Below are 19,415 nucleotides of genomic sequence, written 5' to 3'. Positions count from 1 at the left end.
GGGGTTTGTAGGCCTTCAAAAATGGTATGCAGCGCCCTCTAGTGACAAGCTGTACACGGTGTTTTCTATGCACAAATCTTTCAGATTCTAAACTGCGCCCTCTAGTTACGAACGGTATACTGCGCTTCCTACTGACATAATATACACAGCGCCCTCTACTGACTGTTAAAGAAATCAAAAGTGAAAATAAAAATATTTCTCATCTCCCTTGATATTGATTTATTCAAAACAAGGGAGGTGCATACTTTCCTGTCCTTCTCTCTAAAGGACTAAAACAGTTACTAAAACAGTCAAGGAAAAATGCATATCACTATAAAATATAAACAAGTACAAAATGTATACTAACTTTACGGATCGCTGTTCTTAAAATGAATTGGGAAAAAAGCTCCTGTTTGAACAAGCCTGCTTGGTCCGTTTAAATAGATTAATAGAACAGATACATTTAAACTTAGATGCTTCTATCAAATATTTTGATTATTATGTCACTTTCAGTTTTTTTTTTAAATGTTCCTGTATGTATTACAAGTCGTCTTATCAATAATAATAATAAAAAATAAAATAAAAAACGCCGAGGATACTTTAGTGTGGTTTATCCATATTGGTCGGTCATTTACAGTATTTTTCCACTGGATACACACCATGATTGAATCAATACATGCCTACATGTAACTAAACAATCTAAATGTAACTAACCTAAAAACTAAATATAACTATATTTCCTTTACTTTATCAACACGTGGTCACCGAAAGACCAAAAATAGTAAATGCAACGGAACAAGAAATATCACACATAGGAAAAGCAGAACATTTATGCAGGTTAAAAAAAGAGCTTATGGATGACTTATCTTGAGACAGTCCTTACAGACTGAGATGAAATCACACCATGCTGTTCAACCGAGGAACCGCAATCAGTTGTCAAAGATGAAACTGTGGCGTCTTCAGGTGGCAGGACAACATTATCAAGTACAGCACAATCCACAACCTGACCAGGCCTCAGTGCTGTGATTGGAATACTAGCATACTACACTAGCATACCATACTAGAATTATTTCACAACATATGTATGCTTTTAACAGAAAAGCATACATGCACAAAATGCACAAAATTGTGGATGCACAAAATTCAAAATTTGAATTTTTAATCCAGTTTTGTATAAAAGGTCTTAACATGTGGCAGACTGATCAAATAATGAGGTATTAGTAATGGCTTATTCAAGTCAAATATAAATTAATTCCAGTTCATGTATTACACAGGGAATAGAATGTCAAGCACATTGCATTGTGGGATATAGTGTTATACAAAGTAAGCTATACTGTGCACAGTACAATTACTATATACTGCAATATTAGTAAGACTATTAGGATGATTTTCTGAATATAAGCAGTGACAGTATAGCAGACGGCTAGAAAAGTGTTCACTCAACATTTTCAACTGGTCTACGTTTTATAAACGTTTTCTTTAAAAAATTAGATTAACTGAAGGGATATGAGAGAAATATTCCTCATAACAACTTGCTTTCTGTATGTTATCTCTTTGAAAATAGGTTATGCCGTAGATAGATAGTGTCTGTAAATATGTAGAGAGAAAAAAATCCTCAGAACATGAAAATAATGCAAAGCCAATGATGCAGTTTAGAGCAAGTAAAAACATAAACTCTATCAAAAATTAAAGTACACAACAGTCAATTTTCCTGCATTATTTTTATTGAATTTGAATTAGGACTAGTCTTTTTCATCACAAATCCCATTACAGATGCTTAACTGGTCAAATGTATTACAAAAATAAAATGCTTTTGTTAATTTTACTGGTTAACAAATTACCTTTATGCTTCAACATCAAGCATATTATAGTTCAAATCAAAAACATGCATTTTGTCCCTGCATTTCACCTTTATAGTCAAGATTTTACTATCTGTCACAGCTGCCACAGTTCAAAGCACAGAGAAAAACCCCACTACAAGACAGTGATTTCCACATATGGTGATAGAGAAAAGAATCTTTCCATTTAAGATCATGCAAATACATTGCACTAAGGCCCACGCCCATTTATCTTCACTCGAACACAGGAACAGACACCGACAAAAGCATTGCTCAGCTCCGGCAAAATACCACTAGGTTTAATGTGGGTAATGAATGCGATTACTCTGGGGAATCGTTCACCCGGTACGCCCCTGTGGCATCAAATACTGAGGCCTGGCTTAATGATCCTTTGCAGAGTGAAAGTATGTTATCTTTGGCTTTGAGGTTACAACACAATGGGTTTGTAAGACGACCTGTGAGGGACTGTAAAGCTAACACTTCATTTCCCCTCCAGAATACTTTTGCACTAATACAATTCCAAGGGAAAGATGAACATCAATTTAGTGTCGCTTCATGGGGTCAAGTTAACGCACTTTTGTGTACTAATCGTGCATCACTAAACCAAATCGAATAAATCGTTAAACCGACCTTCCAATAAGCATGAAGAAAAACTCAGAAGAAAACAAAATAGTTATTTTGAAACTTTTAGTTGTTTGAGTTGGAATCCTGCGATTAAACAGACATGACATGTAGTTCCTCTTTGTTTTTCTCCTTAAAATGAAACAATCGTATTAAGGACTAGAAAGGACAGTGAGACTTGTGGCAAAGAAAAAACAAAACAAAATGCATATTTCTAGAATCCACACGACACTCAGCACAAAACATTTCAGCAGACTCAAGTGAGGTGACCTTCCCTGGCAGGAACCATGGAGTTCCTTGGATTTGTGACTTGTGTGAGCCCTTTGAAAATGTAAGGGCCTCCTGATGCCCTGAATTAAACTATTGATATATATTATTTCTTATTCATTGTTTACACTTACAGTCAAACAACAAACAAGGCTTTTAATTAGTTAGTACTGTGTAGTCTTTGAAAAATGTCCAGACGGAAAGTTGGAGAAAGGCAGTAGCTGATAGTCTCTTCAACTTCCTGAACACGGCGCTGAAAACGACAGCGGTCCCTGGCGATTTCCTCCCAGGGTCCATGACGGTCCTCATCGCTGCTGGCATAGAACTCCTCGACCTCCTCTACAAATGTCACCTGTGAAAGGAATGTTTTAATTAAGTTTCATCTACTGTTCAAGTTATTACATATTATACATATACATATTATATGGGCTATGCATTCTGCGTTATTAAAACCTAGCGACCAATGAACATTCTATATATTCTTAAAAGCAATCAAATGAGTGACAGTAACTAATAAACTAAAGGAATAATTATATTTAAATCAAAAAGGCCCTGTCAACTTCAGAATATAAACTGTACAAATTAACATGGCAGCCAATCTCATCTTTGCTTTGCAATAGATTCACAGTGAAATTAACACTCAGTGCTCCTATTTCTCCTCCCTTTTCAAGACTCACCCTTTCACTGTTGCTAAGTAACATGTGATTCACCCTAAATTGTTGATATATAATGTGTGATTGAGTATATGATTGCTCTAAGTGGATCTGATCTCTGATCTGAGTGGTTGGGAGTGCCATCACCCCAGACCAAATCTAATGACTCTGACTAGTGTGATGCCAGAGTCATGAAACACTATAAAATGATAATGAGTAATGGGCAGAGCATGAACTCAGTCTCCCTGGAGACAGCCAAATGGAACCATTGCATCAGATCATCACATGCAGGGGAGGAAGAAAAAAAAGTAGAAAATGATATTGCATGGCTTTACATCATTTTCTCAAGCTGGCCTATACTGCCATATTGTGAAGGAATGGAAATAAGGCAGAACGGCAGCGAGAAAGAAGATTAACTGTTGCTACCAGTCATCGCATAGAATAAAAGATTATCATCCATATAAATACACTATTGCTGGACTGATGAAGACCTAAGGCCATTAACCATTATTCCAAATATATGAAAGGCACAAACTATTTTGTATATTCTCTTAATCTATTCTTATTTTACTATTGTTCAGTTTCCTTTCTTGGCAACACTATAATTAGGTGTAATTCATAAATATTAGTTAATGCAACAGGCGTCAAGAAATAATAACGGGTAACAATTTCTACAAAATGTATTAATCTAGATTAATGTTAATGTATTAATATATTATTCTTCACTGTTAGCCTAATTCATATTGACTAACTAGAAATGTTAAAAATGAATTATGTAAAGTATCATTCAAACGTTTGCGAACGTGTTCTTTTTTTTTTTAAAGATGTCTTATGTTCACCGAGGCAGCATTTATTTGATCAAAAATAAAGTAAAAACAGTAATAGTGAAATATTATTGCACTTTAAAATAACTTTTCTATTTTAATATATTTTCTAAGCTAATTTATTCCTGATGTCAAAGCTGATTTTCAGCAGCCATTACTCGTCTTCAGTGTCACATGATCCTTCAGAAATCATTCTAAATTAATATGCTGATTTAGTGCTCAAGAAACTTTTTTTTTTCTCCAATGTTGAAAACAGTTGCTTCATATTTTGTGGAAATCATGAGAAGTTTTTTTCAGGACTCTTTGGTGGGTAGAAAGTTCAAAAGAACATAATTTTTTTGACATGGATATCTTTGGAATAGTGAAATATTATTGCACTTTAAAATAACTTTTCTATTTTAATATATTTTCTAAGCTAATTTATTCCTGATGTCAAAGCTGATTTTCAGCAGCCATTACTCGTCTTCAGTGTCACATGATCCTTCAGAAATCATTCTAAATTAATATGCTGATTTAGTGCTCAAGAAACTTTTTTTTTTCTCCAATGTTGAAAACAGTTGCTTCATATTTTGTGGACATCATGAGAAGTTTTTTTCAGGACTCTTTGGTGGGTAGAAAGTTCAAAAGAACATCATTTTTTTGACATGGATATCTTTGGTAACATTATAAATGTCTTTACTAACACTTTATCAATTGAATGCAACCTTGTTGAATAGAACCATTAATTTCTTAAATAAAAGTCTTACTGACCTCAAAATTGTGAACAGTTTATGCAGAAAACAACATTAACCTAGATTAATAAATGCTGTAAAAGTGCTTTTAATATTTTAGTTCATGTTACCTAATTGAATCTTATTTTGAAAAGTGTTACCACTTTCTTATAGCTACTATTATTTCAATCCCTTGTGCCGCTGCTGCAAACACCTCAATTTCCTTCAAGGGGTCAATAAAGTCTTATCTTATCTAAAACAACTATGTTAGATATTAAAAAGAGCATGTTGGCGGTTTAAAAATGACTTTCCTAAGGAAATTGCTTGCCCGGTCCCTTAAGAATGAACTTAACCATGACTTGACTTAAGCGTGTGCAACGATTTTAAACATTTTGGTGAACTTAAAGTGGACAAAACTGCAACAAAACTAGATTTCTAAAAACAACTGCATGAATCAAAGCAGTCTCCATCTGATTCCTTCTGCCATTCCAGACATAATAAGGTGTTCTTAAACACAAGTCACATGTAAGCAAACAGAACGTCCAGAAAGATAATTATATAAGTAGTTTTAGACTGGAATGTGATAATGCATTAATTAAGGTCAATTTTATACAAACCTTCTTCAGCTGAATGGCCGTGACACTGCTTGAGCATGGCACAGGGGAAATCTCTGAGAATCCACTGTCCAGCCTCTCCTCAGCCTCCTCTCTCTTGTAGCGTGGCGTTCCAGGCGCTTTCTCTTTCCGGCACCCTTTGGGGGGTTTTCGAGTCTGTATGGGAGCCTGGAAGTTGAGGGGGCTGTAGGGATCTGCTGAGCAGCTAAAAGAATTCCACAATCTCCGATTCTCCTCCTCATCCATCTCACAGGCATCTTCACTGGACTCATTCTCTGAGAGTGAGGGCGACGATGGAGGAGGCGAAAGCAGGGAGGACATATGCGCTGGCGGAGACTCTGAGACCAAAGAGTCTGTAGTCACAGGGCTTGGCTTGGCGGCAGTCCTTATGGGAGCTGTGAAGTTCCTCGGGTTATAAGGATCCCCGTTTTGGCACAGAGAATTCCACAGCCTCTCGGTCTCAGAGTCGGCCTCCTCTCCATCCGAATCTTCCTCGGATTCATCATCGCTGCCATCTAGGTCCTCAGAATCTGAGAAGTGGGATGAGCCTTCACTGTCAAAGCCATCATCGTCATTACTGTCCCAATCGCCATCATCCTCTGACTCGGATCCGCCACTGCAAGGGCTGCCCATGATGTAGGCGATGACCTTGTTTTGACATTGAGAAGCGGCCAAAAAGGGCACATTTTCAGCAGCTGGAACAGTTTCTGCTTTCTTTTCAGAGTACTCTTCCTCTCTTTCCTTAATTTCTTCCTCACAATTGACAGGTTCACTATGAAACTCGCTCCCTCCAGTGTTAGTATGAGATGAGCCCTCCTCGGAGGCAACAGGGCTGGCTGTTTCTGACACCTCCTGTTCCTTGGAAAGCAGATTCATGTGAAGCTTACTATTTGAGTGTTCTTCCTCCAAGCTGGAGTAGCCATTATCTTGATCTGGAGTCAGAACTGCCACCTCATTGTAGGCTCTACTACAAACTAGCAGTTGCTGCTCAACATCTAGTGGAAGCTTGTAGGAGTTTGGGAGGGATTCTGGTTTGGACAGGCTTGCAGTGTGGGTCAGCTCTTTGGAGCACAAGGGTCCAGCGCTTTCGTTGTGCATTGATCGCACATCATCGCTACAGACACACAATTCGGTCGTCACGGCAACGGCCGCCCGCGAGCGGCTTTGACAATAGCCGATACTGTGATGTTCTCCACAATGCTGCCAGCTCGTATCAGTCTCTTTTCTGCTCTGTGCTACGTTTAGCAGCCAGTTTGGAGGTCTGTCGTCGGCATCCCAAAATCCACCCCACCACCAGCTGTTAGTGCTTCGCACGGACAGCGTATCCGGGCACAAATCGCATCCGCTTTCCGGTTTGGCGCGCTCACCGCCCGCGCGCCTTTTTTCCAGCGCGTTCTGCAACACCTGGCTGATTAAGTTTCTCGCCGTTCCGAGGTATCCAGTCGACGCTTGCTTTTGAAGACTGAAATCTTTCTGGGAAGCGCTCTGAATTCCTAGCTCACTCAACGAATCGTGCGTGAACCAGGAAGGAGTCCCCGGGTCTCTGGAGGACGCGCCCGACGGGTTTTCATGCTGGCACTGGAGATATGCAACATTCAGAGGGGTCAGAGAGTTCCCAATATCTAGATTTGACTTCATTTCAAATGCTGTTTGCGTTCTTGCGGGGAAATACCTCTGCAGGAGAGACCACGCAGGCCTGGAAACTACAGAGAACACGTTTATCCACGAGCTGTCAGCGCGGGACTGCGTGTCCCCTTGAGAAAAGTGTCCATGTGTGCTCATACTTCTGAAAAAATATGAAATGTGTTGAACTAACGTTACATAAACTGAACAAAAAAAACAGAATAAGCTATTAACTAGTTACTTCCTTTATAAGCGGCTGCACGTTAAACACTGTTTAGACTTCATTTGCATAAAAGTGCTCGAGTTTAGAATGTTAGATTTAAATCTCTGAATGTCACTAATATACAGAACAGTTTTTATTACAACCTAAACATGGCCTTATAAGGCTTAGCTGGCTAACGCAGCTAGTAACGTTACCAAGCTTAATGTATGGCTAAATGTTAGCTACAAAAAACGTAAAACGCTCCGTTTCTCATTCCTTTCAGCCCTTCATACCATCCATGAGTACAGATAAATATTCTCCGGGGAAAATGAAATTGTCCATGTCGTTTAGGCTGCGTTGAGTCGGACCCGGCTCGCGCAAATAGCTTCAGCGTCCATATTGACCGCAGTGTTAACGCCAACTGTGCTGTCCTGAGGAAAACAACACCACTTATTTCTGTTTGAAGGGATTGTAGAAACAGCAGAAGGAAAGGAAAGGCATTTTGAGGCGGTGTAAGAGTGAGATAGGCTGGTATACTCCAAATTAAAGCTTGAAAAAAAGGCCATTTTGACGTCTGAAGGGAAGCGAGCGTCGGTTCTTCAACTGTTAGTCTAACGTTAGTCACCTCAATCGAGCCCAGCTGCCGCGTTTTTCGGAAGAAAATACTGTAAGTTGGAGAAAAAACGGCTGTATCATCAAAATCGATTCAAATCTGTCTCCTTAGATTTAGGGAAAAAAGCGGTTTCACTTTTAATTCGTTTTAAATAGAAATACTTGGTATCCAGACTCGTTGACGTCGCCGTTTCCCTCGCTAGCCGCGGAGCTAAAGCGGACGGAGACGGAGAGATTTCATCAGAAAAGCTGTAAGGGAGCGTCTCTAAATTTCAGTAGCGCTCGCGCTCTGTAAGGGACCGTGGTAAAATTCCGATCTCACGTGGTACTTTGATGCATGTGTTATACAAGATGTTTTGTGCTTGTCACGCAATGTCCAGGCAATACATACATAAATCCCTCAGGATTTTCTAAATCTTTAATGTAACGCTCTGTTTGAGCTTTCTTCTATTCGTTTTGACTAATCTTTGCTAAGTCCAGCAAGACTTTCAGCAAGTATTTGGCAGATCCATTTGTGCCTTGGTGCAAAGCCTTATTTGGAGAAACTGTCTGTGCAGAATTCCTCAGGCACAGTCTTAATGCTTCATGAGGAATTGACTGTGCATTCTATTTGAAAAAGCATTTTTCCCCCTCCATTTCAGTTGTGGTTTTCACTAAATATCAATACCCGGACACATAAGCCAGTCTTTATTAAAGCAATATTACAAGAGCAAGAGTTGTCTTTGCTTCCTGCTCTCTGGTAAGAGAAAGAAGCATATAACTGCAACAGTTTATCTCAAAATTCTGCCTTTTTTCACAATTCTGAGTTTATATCCCACAATCTGGACTTTCTTTTCTCACATTTCTAATTGCAATTTGCGAGATACAATATGTAGATTTCTTTTTCAGAATTGCAAATTTATGTAATTTGAATTTCATGGTGGAAATAAAGCTTCCATTAGAAACCCTTCTCTGAGGAGCCATGGAGCGAAAGAAAAACAAAACAAATGCCTGACTCTGATCTAATTAATAGATCTGTACTCTATTTACTCTAGTTTTCCTATCAATTTTACGTGAAAAAAGAGCTGAATTTTATTCCCGGGTTGTCCTAATTAAACTTGCTCTCAGTGGAATGTTTTAATTTGATACATTAACATGGATGAATGAGACATTTATGTCATCATAATTCTCTAGAGGAGTATCAGAACAATGAGTAATGTGGAAGAACATGGACTGTTCAGACAGCCAACTAAAGCTTTTATGATCAACCCCAGTCTAATGTAATTCTTACTTCAGTGTGATGACCGACCGCCAAAACAGTATATGGGATAAAGTCAATGGTGTCTCAGTAAAGCAGATTGTTGTGGTCAGTCATGAACAACTGAGATTTACAAATAAATACATCTAAAAAAATGGAAGCAGTGTGAATGTACATCTATACAGGACTAGTGTTTTGCACAAGTTTCATCATTTGGCACCGATCATTGCACCATCTTTGTAGAGGTTTATGTGATCCAATAAAGGAAAACTGGTAGCCAAGGTAAAAAAAAACTCACATCATCAAGTCAGTTTCCCTGTGCATTTATTAAGTGCAAATAAAGTTTAAAAACATGGTTTGAAATCAGAAGAAATGCATTAAACCTTCGGTCTAGAAATGAATAAAATGGATAAAGCCCATTTATAATCCATAAGTCACATCAAAATTATATTCTCAGCATTTACAGTATGCCAACCCTATTGATTTTACTCACATCCTCTTTATTTATTAAAATAAGGGTCACAGATGGTATAAAAGTACTATACCTTTAAATCCAAACTCTTCTGCATACACAAAACATTTTTTTTTCTAAAACACTCAGTTTTGCATTATGGGTTGGCATGCAATCATACAATCATTTCCCATTAGGTTAAACATCACACAATAGTGCCCTTTGGAGGGGAAAAAAACCCATACACAACCATTTGTCATTTGAAAGAAAGAAAGTTCAATGCTTTAGAAAATGTATTTCATATCTGAAATGGAGCTGGTTTGTTTGATTAGAAAAAGCTACAGAACAGGGACTGCTTTGACCTGGATGATCATACCTAAGTTTGCTTAAGGCTACTGGATTGTTAGAGCACCTCGACATACAGGGTTGCACTTTTGGCTTGTAGGTTATTTTTGTAACACACAAACATCAATGCCACTTGGTTAAATTAGACAATTTTATGCAAATAAGATCAAATATCATTTAAAGGGGTCATCGGATGCTCATTTTGCACAAGTTGATATGATTCTTTAGGGTCTTAATTAAAAGTCTATAACATACTTTGGTTAAAATTTCTCAATGTTAGTGTAAAAAACACCTTTTTAAACCTGTCAAAATCAGCTCTGTTTTTATCAAGCCATTATAGTCCATGTTGCTTTAAATGTTAATGAGCTCTGCTGGCCCCGCCCCTCTCTTCCGAGCTGCTCTCAGAAAGACTGTTTACTTTAGCCGCATTCATCGTGAAACTTGCTAATTAGCGCATTATTAGGAAAGGTGATTTGCAAAGATTCATAAAAAAAAAACCTTATACTCACTTCTTCTGCAGATGAGGCTGGATCACGAATGATTCCAGCGAACATAGATGCATTTAGGCTGATCGGGAGTGGCGCATAATCAACTATCGTGGGAGGGGCCTGTACAGAACTAAGTCATTCTGACAGGAATCTCAGAACAGCCTGGTTTGAGAAAGGGGATTTTAAAATAGTGATAAAAAAAAAAAAACACTGGATGGATTTTTATAATTATAGGATGGATGTGTACACACACTTCCAACATACATTTATGTTCAAACAACTTGAAAAGTGAATTTTGCATCCGATGACCCCTTTAATGAAATTTCCAATTACTTAATTTCCCTTCTAAACTTTTCTGAGCTATAAGGTTGTTCTCAAAATTAAACTGAGTGCAAAGTAAAGCAAATCCAAATGCAATATCTTTAAGCATAAGTTGGGAAGAAAAAAAAACCTCCTGTGGTATATTTAGCATTTAATTAACATGCAGTTTTACATACAAATGTGGAATGGAAATTGACCTAACTACAGTCTAAAGCTTTCATTTCACTCCCCCTTTGACACACACACAAAAATTTACCAATAAAACTTGGAAAAATGTGAGGTCAATGTACTTGACAAACAAATGCAAAAATGCAATATTCATCCAGTAGCAAATATCACGGCATGCAAAACAGCTATTTCCAAACAGAAATTTCCTTGTGTAGGTTATGCTTATATCAACAAGGCAAAATTATTGACCCTGAAGTCAAGTCCCTTCAAAAGCCTATTCTGCATATAAAGTTGTGCCCCATCATTTTGGAAAGAAACAAATCGTAGAGGTTTATGCAAAGAAATTCATATTCCTGGTTTGTCTCCTTTGTTCAATATACTGTACATGCAATTCCTTTTTTTTTTATGAACCCACCTACTTTACATGATCAAAAATCTACATTCACTCTGTACTGTTTGTGCCACTTCCTGCAGTGGTTATATGGAGCAAGTTAATTCCACAATTTCAAGCCAAAGACTATCAAGTGTTCATTCCTTTTTCATGATCAGGTAAATGCCACAGGCAATGTGAAATTACCCAACTTTACAGTACAAAAGCGGTCCTCACTATAATTCCTAGGTAAATGTCTGCAAAATCTGATACAAAGAGACAAAACTAATGTCACAAGACACAACATGGCTCAAAATTGAGCCGCAATAGAGAAACATCTTAAAAAGAAAATAACTTACATTTCCATGAGCATTCTCAAGAAGATAAAATGGGGCTTAAAAGTTTCATGGACTGCAATTTTCCAGAAATCCCCCCAAAAATATGGCGTATGGAAGTCATTTCATCTTTAAATATTCTTTCTGCCAATCCTTGTGTCACCAAATGGTTTTTGTCCCATAGTGTCACCAAGAACCGCTTTCATAAATCCAAGGTCTGGTCCACATGGTGCACAGTACCCCACTAGAACAGTATCAAGTGATGACACTCCATCACTGACTCTACACGTCTCCTGGGTAGGAGAATCAACAAACACAAACCCCCACTGGGGGAAACAGCCTTCTGAGCAGCTGGGCATTTCCAACTCCCGACCCATAAGCAAAGACAGACACAAACACACTGAAGGACTCATGTGAAATGCTTCACTTCCAGTGGGCATCCACACAAGTGTTAGCGGTTTATGTCAGAGCCTCTAGTGCCAAGCTGGTGCCAGCCAACCCAGCGATGGCCCGGGGTGAGGTCTTTCAGTTGAATAATGGTTTCACCCAGCAGGGTATTCTCCCAGAATGCACCCTCACTCAGTACCCGCAGGTGAATGGTTCTTTGCTGAAAGTCTTTGTTTAAAGAGTTTTTTTAAAAGCCATTCACCAAACCAACCAACTTTCATTTGAAGCAAAAGAAAAAAAAACTGCTCTAATAAGGGATAAAACTACAATCCCATGAAGCATTGTGAATGACAAAAAAAATAATAATAATTTCCCCTATGGAGAAAACGACAGATTTTGAAAGATCTTTACTTTCAGAGCCCGACTTTTCTCACCATCTCATTGTAAGTGGGGTTGCATGTTCGCCGGGCTGCCTTGGTCTTCCTCTTGCTAGTTTTCTGAGGGTCTGGGAGGAGGTACAATTTGACGTATGGATCAGGATCTGTTCCGTCCTGCAAGGGTTGCTGAAGAAAGGTCCACACATTGGTGAGCACCAACTCAACTTTTTTATGTGCATTATGAGCATATGCATATGATGAGTAATGCCAGACACTCACCAAGCCTCTGATGTGCATCACCATAATGAAAAGCTTGTCGCTCTTGTACAGAATTGAAAGCTTCACTTCACCTGCAACTGTACCGGTTACAGGAGCCCAGGACACATCTGGAGAAGAGGAGGAGCTGGATTTAGTGTGGGCAGGCTTGCAAGGTACACTAAAGGTGGATCAAGTAAATAACGTAATTGGATTTCCAGAGCTCAGACTGACAGGACATGAACCTGTTGAACAGAGACCTTTATCACAAATCAGATAGCGTGACCTGTGACAGAGGCAGCAGCTGCCACAAAGCAGCTTTTACTCATGATGACTTAATATTTAACTAGTTGTGATAAACTCTCAGTGAGTGAAATATGGATTAGTTTTGTACACTATTTGTTTTTGGACCCCAGTTATAAAACCCCTGCAGGCTTATTACACTAGTAGTTAAAGATAAGACTCTGACCAAGTACTGGGTTTGTCACTTAGTCACAGACAAGGTCACATTTACTGCAGCTGATTGGCCCATAGACAATTTCTTTACACTAACTCTTGATGATGTGATGGCAGGCTGAACTGCATGACCTTTGAATCCATCACATACAAAAGCATGTGTAAGTAGAGTGATTCATAAGAAGTGTATGTGGGTGTGTCTAAGACAAATAAGGAAATGAAGCATACCTGCCGGTTTGTTATGGAGTGCATTAACAACAGTTCCTACACTTCCTGCTCGCTCGTCTCTTGGTAGAGGGTGAAAGAATGTGTAGATCAGATCACACTGAAAGAGGAGAGGGTAACATTAACTCATAAACAGGCACTAAAATAAGCAGGTGTACAGTCACAGTAATAGTATGGATGCCATGCGATCTGGTTGCATTCTTAAGATGTACAGCACAAAACAGAAAACGTGAAAGCGTTCATGGTTTGGCAGCTGGTAGTGCCAGTCCTGCCTCAGTACTGATATAGGCCTGTGGGTGGACTGTTTACAGACAACATGTGTCTGTTTTCACAGAACACAGACAGTTTCCAAGAAACATGCCAGGCAAACTGAAACCACTCACATTAAAGGGATAGTTCTGTGTCAGCTGCGTCACATGGATACGCTGTTTTCGTTCATATCAAATCACAACAACGTAGGAAACAGATCCGGCGTGACGCAGCTGACACAGAACAGCATACGTTGTTTACGTCCAGCTGATATTCTCCAAAATGGCACCAGGGTGATGCGGAGGAGACAAATTGTTGAATAAAGTCGTTTTTTTTTTTCTTTTGCACACAAAAAGTATTCTCGTAGCTTCGTAAAATTACGGTTGAACCCCTGATGTCACATGGATTATTTTACCGATCTCCTTGCTACGTTTCTGGACTTGCGAACATTTCAGTTGCATTGCTGTCTATGGGAGGGTCAGACAGCTCTCAGATTTCATCAAAAATATCTTAATTTGTGTTCCGAAGATGAACGAAGGTCTTACGGGTTTGAAACGACATGAGGGTGAGTAATTAATGACAGAATTTTCATTTTTGGGTGAACTAACCCTTTAATTACTGTAAGCTGTACACATTTTATTGACTATTATAATTATTCAAAAAATAAAATAACGGTGGTGTGGTTACGGAAATAAGCTTGCATTTCACATTATAAAAGTTAACTTTCATTTTCAACTGCACTACTGTTGTAAAGTTTGGGATCAGTAAGATTTTTAGATTAGAATGTTTTCTGAAGGATCACGTGACACTGAAGACTGGAGTAATGGCTGCAGAAAAAAATTCAACTTTGCCATCAAAAGGAGTAAATTACATTTTAAAATATATTAAAAATAAATAAAAAGGTATTAAAGATTACGGTTTTTACTGTATTTTTTGTCAAATAAATGCAACCTTGGTGAGCACGAAAAAGACCTTTCAACTGTACCAACCCCAAACGTTTGAGCTGTAGTGTACATGGATTATGAGAGGAAGAATTATAAAGTATAAAAACTAATGCGGGGTCAAAGGTTACCTGTGCCACCTCTTGAGCAGCATGGATCAAATGCCAAACATATCCATTTAGCTCCTCTTTCCTACTGTCTGCAAGGGCCTCTCCTCGAGACCGACCAATCACAAAGCGGCTGGAGAAGCTGTGGGAACATTACATCGAGAGGGGTGTGTAATTACAAACAAACATGTGTACATGTGGCTTATATATTGCCACTCAGCCATTACTACAAAATACATCCTGAAGGAGTGATCAGGGTCCTGTAGGGGTTTATTTTACAATAACTGGCTGGTTGAACATTACGTTGCTTAATACACTGAAATGAACAGTACTGAGAAGAAATGTACAATGACCAGCTTTCATTACTTATCTTTTACTGATTTCAGACTAAATATACCCACTGATAACAGAAACCTGCAGTAGTTTCCAATAAAGATTTTAAATCATTTAAAGGGATAGTTCACCCCAAAATGAAAATTCTGACATCACGCTCAAGCTGTTCCAAACCTGTATGAATTTATTTCTTCTGTTGAACACAAAATAAGATATCTTGAAGAATATGGGTAACCAAACAGTTTCCGCTCTCATTGACTTCCAAATAATTTTTTTTTTTTGGTCCATGCTATGAAAGTCAATGGGGAACAGCAACTGTTTGGCTACCCACATTCTTCAAAATATCTTGCTTTACGTTCAACAGAAGAAAGAAAGTCATACAGATTTGGAACAACTTGAGGGTGAGTAAATGACCATTTTCATTTTTGGGTGTATGATGTGTGTTCCGTGAGCTTTTGATTTCATAATTCATATTTCTGTCAGGTTTTAACATTGTACCTGGGTAGTTTTGATGAAGGGAAGATGAGCTGCAGTTTACTATGAAGTTCATGGAACTCCTCAAATGTCCTCTGGACTAAAGTTGACCCCTGTTGACCTTCCCGCTCCACTTTCACAACATAAGACTGCATGAAGGGGAAAATATATTAAAATTGAGATGCATTTAATTGGATTTGGGCTAAAATGCACTTTTAATGCAGTCGACTTACATAGCCTTTGCTTGGAGTATAGGTTTTGATGTGTCTGCAAACAAATAGGCTGCGAATGACACCATCACTCTTTAGAGTGTAGACACGGGGAGCAAATGACAGAACAGGACGCTCCTCAGAAGATGCAAATTTCATTTGGGCCAGGTTATGGATGAAGAAATTGAGCTTAGTAGCCACACTGCCGAGACTGGACTCGATTAGCCTAGAACGGGATAAGAATTAGACGAAGGCCAGAAGACAGATGGATTCAAAGGACAATGGCAATAACATAAGTGGTCGCTAAGGGGTGCAGACTTGGTTATTAGGCAATTGCTAGGATGTTCTTAGTGGTTGCAAGGTAATTGCTAAAGTGTTCCTGCTGGTTTTTAGGTGCTTGTTTATTGGCACCAAGGGCACAACTCTACTATTTCACTAAATCTACAGACATCAAGAGCAAAGGGAACAAAGTCTCCAAGTTCTCACCTGGTGAAGTGCATGGTGGCATCTGCTTCTGATTCATGTGGCCTCAGAGCATCATAAACATATTTCAGATCATCCACATCAGACAACTCTGGTATCCCACTGGAGAGCATCTGCACACAAACACACAGGGTTACAATGTTAGAGCAGAAGAACACAATGCAATTCAAATAAGCATTCAAATAACAGGCAAACAATAAAGCAAGCCAGGAAACATTACTTAACCTCAACTCTGTAGATACATCCAAAAAGTACAAACTAAGAGAAGGTCTGGTGTTATCTGGGAACTCACCAGCCCAAGCAGGTTGAGAAAAAGATGTGCATGTTTCCTAATCAGATTGTAGGCTTCACAACACAAGTCCACAAAATCATGGAAACGGCTGGATGGCTTGTCACCTCCATTGATGACATACGCCATGTCAGACGTAAACACAAAAGGAGCTCGGTCCCTGTAAAAAAAAATTAAAAAGAAGGGTGGATTTAAATCTGTGATAACATTTCCTATCTACAGCTCAGATCTGGTTTAGCTCAAAAACATTCCTCTGTTCCTTTGTGGACAAACAATATGTAACAGAGGTTGTTGTGGGTTGTCTACATTGTTCCGAGAGACAATAGTTGCAGTGATCAAAATCTGGGGCAGAGGAAACTTTTTGTGTACCTACCGTTTGATGTTGCCAAACATCTGTGCATGCCCCAGGAACTTGCCGAAGTCAATGTGAAACATGTGTCCGCTGGTCTTCAGCATGATGTTGTCATTGTGGCGGTCGCAGATTCCTAGAATGTATGTGGCCACACAACAACCAGCACACGAATAGATGAAGTTTTCCACCGCCTGTGAAAAAGCAAAACAAAACATCAAATCAACAGAATTAGTTTATAACTAACCACTTTGAGGCAGCAAAGGTATTAACCACCAAATCTGAAAACACATTTTCATATTATTAGGACATGCAAAATAAACATGATGCAATCCAGTGCAACTTAAGCAGCCATGGATTATTTTTACATGTCACAGCAAAAGACAGTTACTGAATTTATTTAATACATGAGTTTCACAATTTTAGTTGAATTACTGAAATAAATGAACTTTTCCACGACATTCTAATTTATTGAGATGCACCTGTACATATATATTGGTTTAGCAAATGCAAATGTAGTATGATGCTACTACAGAGCACAGCTGTACCTTTTCATACTCATCCTCAGTGGGGTTGTGTTTCTGCAGCCAATCTGCCAAAGGCCGGTCTTTGAAAGAACCAGTCACTCCATGCTCAACCTGGATCTTCCTCAGGGTTTCTGCATTGGGAATCATCTCTACCATGCCTAGACAAGGGCAAAAAAGATCCTTAGAAAATCACATTGTGTACAATTATATCACAGTTTAGATATTATCTATAATGTGGGGTATATACATATAAGGTAGGAAATGACCCAAAAAATGAATTCTGGGATGGTAAATACTGTAGTTAACAGAAGTTCTGACTTTGGAGGATGGGTGTTTACCTCTGCCTCGTCCAGTAGAGAAGCAGCGGAAGATGACCATCCTCATATCAAGTCCCTCCTGGATCCAGATCTTATTCATGATCCGAATGATCTGCAGCGTCAGCATGTCCTGCCTCAGGTCATCTCCAGACTGAGCGAGAAAACACATGAGCATAAACGACCAAGACAACATCTGAAAAACTGTTTCAATGCAGAACCACTGATCCATAATGCACACAGACATGAGAAGGCGGTACCTTAAAGATGACATTGACGTTGTCTCCCAGAGGATCCTGGTTCTGGAATGACAGCTTGAGGGGCACTGCATTTGAGTTGAAGTAGGAGCAAGACTACATGAAGAGAGAATGAGAGATGTGTTTTGGTTTTGATGTGTCAGCAAGAACAATACAATGACCTCCACATGCATGATATATAAAAGACACAACCTGTACCTGTATGTTGATGCCCTTGACGAACAGGCCCGGGTTCAAGGGAAGTCGACAACTACTGTTTATAGAGAAGAATTGTTTGACCTCCTCCAGCCCCTCCCGGAGAATAGCCTGAACACCAGACCAAAGACAAACCACGATTAATGTGCTGACCGGACAGTCTGGAGAGTCTTTGGCACAGACCTGTTCTTTCAAGCTAAAAATAGTTCGAGCATTACGGCCATCAACCAAATGAGAAATTTAGAAACTGGCTCTTTTTAGCAAATTTTTTTTGTAGGTAATAATTGTTAAATTAATTGTTAAATTGTTAATTTAAACTAGTCACATGATCATGGGAGACATGTTAATACCACATGCATGATCCTGCGATCATGTGACCACTTGTGATCCAATATTAAGGGGAGGCTCTATGATTGTCAACTTTTGCAACGTTCACTTGAATTAAACTAAAAGCTAAAACAGAAAAAATGTAAATCTGGAAGAAAGAAAAAAAAGGCCATTAAATTACTATGGAGGCCTGTTTCTGCCATTGAATAAAAAATTCACAATTCTGAATTTTTTTCCTCGCAATTGCGAGTTTATATCTCACAATTGCCTTTTTTTTCACAGAATTGAGACTCACAATTGTAAGATTAAAAGTCACAATTACCTTTTTTTAATATTTATTCAGCGGCGGAAACGGGCTTCCATAAATGACAAACTAAAATGAAAAAGGGAAAAATTATATAAGTAAAAGCTAATTCAAAACTAGGCCTGGGCGATAAAACGGTATCGATATTTATCGACGGTACACCTTCTTCGATAACGATATAAAAAAATGTTCAATATAGTGCACGATATAGGCACGTGCTATGAGTGACGCAGACAGCACACACAAACACGAACATGCTGAATTGAGTGCTGTGCCTGCCTGTGATGAGGAGATTGTGAATAAAAGAATGAATATTAGTCGAATTTAAAATAAACATTTGCATTTGAATGTTAGGAGTGCGTCAGGGAGCGTCATCAGTGGTGCACGAGATGCGGTGATGATGTAAGTGACGTTGTTGCATTTTAATGATTTGTTAGTCTAGCCCACGAGATGTGCCGCTGCTGTGTTATGCATTCAAAATATTAGAGAAATATAGAAGCTCAAATGCGGAGAAGATCTTGATTAGGTGAAAACCGAAACCAAGCCATTCACACAGATGCATATTCAGTGCATTTTGACGGACAAATATGACTGCTGCATTCGCGTCTCACACAAGAGATGTAGCCATGCAAAGTTAAAATAGTTTAAACTTTTAGAAAACATGTCGCCAATTTGTGGAGGTTTATTCCTTTTCACTGC

At 38.8% G+C, this 19,415-nt stretch overlaps 2 protein-coding genes across 2 annotated transcripts in view; both read right to left on the bottom strand.

The window, feature by feature from the left end:
* Window positions 1-1,694: 1,694 nt before the first annotated feature.
* Window positions 1,695-8,320, bottom strand: LOC107660754 (protein phosphatase 1 regulatory subunit 15B-like). The gene is made up of 2 exons (XM_016450163.1): window positions 5,510-8,320; window positions 1,695-3,057 (listed from the first exon to the last, which is right to left on the bottom strand). Exons 1-2 carry the CDS (start codon window positions 7,286-7,288, stop codon window positions 2,866-2,868), a joined length of 1,971 nt encoding a protein of 656 aa, XP_016305649.1. The 5' UTR covers window positions 7,289-8,320; the 3' UTR covers window positions 1,695-2,865.
* A 3,789-nt stretch (window positions 8,321-12,109) lies between these two features.
* Window positions 12,110-19,415, bottom strand: part of LOC107660757 (phosphatidylinositol-4-phosphate 3-kinase, catalytic subunit type 2 beta) — a 45,212-nt gene continuing 37,906 nt past the window's right edge. The window contains exons 20-33 of the mRNA XM_016450174.1: window positions 18,089-18,196; window positions 17,894-17,986; window positions 17,658-17,787; window positions 17,341-17,477; window positions 16,817-16,986; window positions 16,447-16,603; window positions 16,158-16,267; window positions 15,696-15,897; window positions 15,487-15,611; window positions 14,680-14,797; window positions 13,362-13,458; window positions 12,702-12,808; window positions 12,480-12,608; window positions 12,110-12,265 (exon numbers count right to left, since the gene is read on the bottom strand). Of these exons, the coding sequence (XP_016305660.1) occupies window positions 12,110-12,265; window positions 12,480-12,608; window positions 12,702-12,808; window positions 13,362-13,458; window positions 14,680-14,797; window positions 15,487-15,611; window positions 15,696-15,897; window positions 16,158-16,267; window positions 16,447-16,603; window positions 16,817-16,986; window positions 17,341-17,477; window positions 17,658-17,787; window positions 17,894-17,986; window positions 18,089-18,196 (1,839 nt within the window). The remainder of the gene's footprint in view (window positions 12,266-12,479; window positions 12,609-12,701; window positions 12,809-13,361; window positions 13,459-14,679; window positions 14,798-15,486; window positions 15,612-15,695; window positions 15,898-16,157; window positions 16,268-16,446; window positions 16,604-16,816; window positions 16,987-17,340; window positions 17,478-17,657; window positions 17,788-17,893; window positions 17,987-18,088; window positions 18,197-19,415) is intronic.

This window comes from Sinocyclocheilus anshuiensis, unplaced genomic scaffold, assembly GCF_001515605.1.
Source record: "Sinocyclocheilus anshuiensis isolate Anshui unplaced genomic scaffold, SAMN03320099.WGS_v1.1 scaffold2357, whole genome shotgun sequence".
Classification (NCBI taxonomy): Eukaryota; Metazoa; Chordata; class Actinopteri; order Cypriniformes; family Cyprinidae; genus Sinocyclocheilus; species Sinocyclocheilus anshuiensis.
Note: the sequence above shows the minus strand (reverse complement) of the source record. Positions and strands in the feature narration are given on the sequence as shown.

Excerpts from the sequence above, each read along its gene's own strand:
- LOC107660754 (XM_016450163.1), bottom strand. The coding sequence starts at position 7,288 with ATGAGCACACATGGACACTTTTCTCAAGGGGACACGCAGTCCCGCGCT. Across the intron at positions 3,058-5,509 it reads CGGCCATTCAGCTGAAGAAG|GTGACATTTGTAGAGGAGGT; the intron begins GTTTGTATAAAA and ends TTCCTTTCACAG.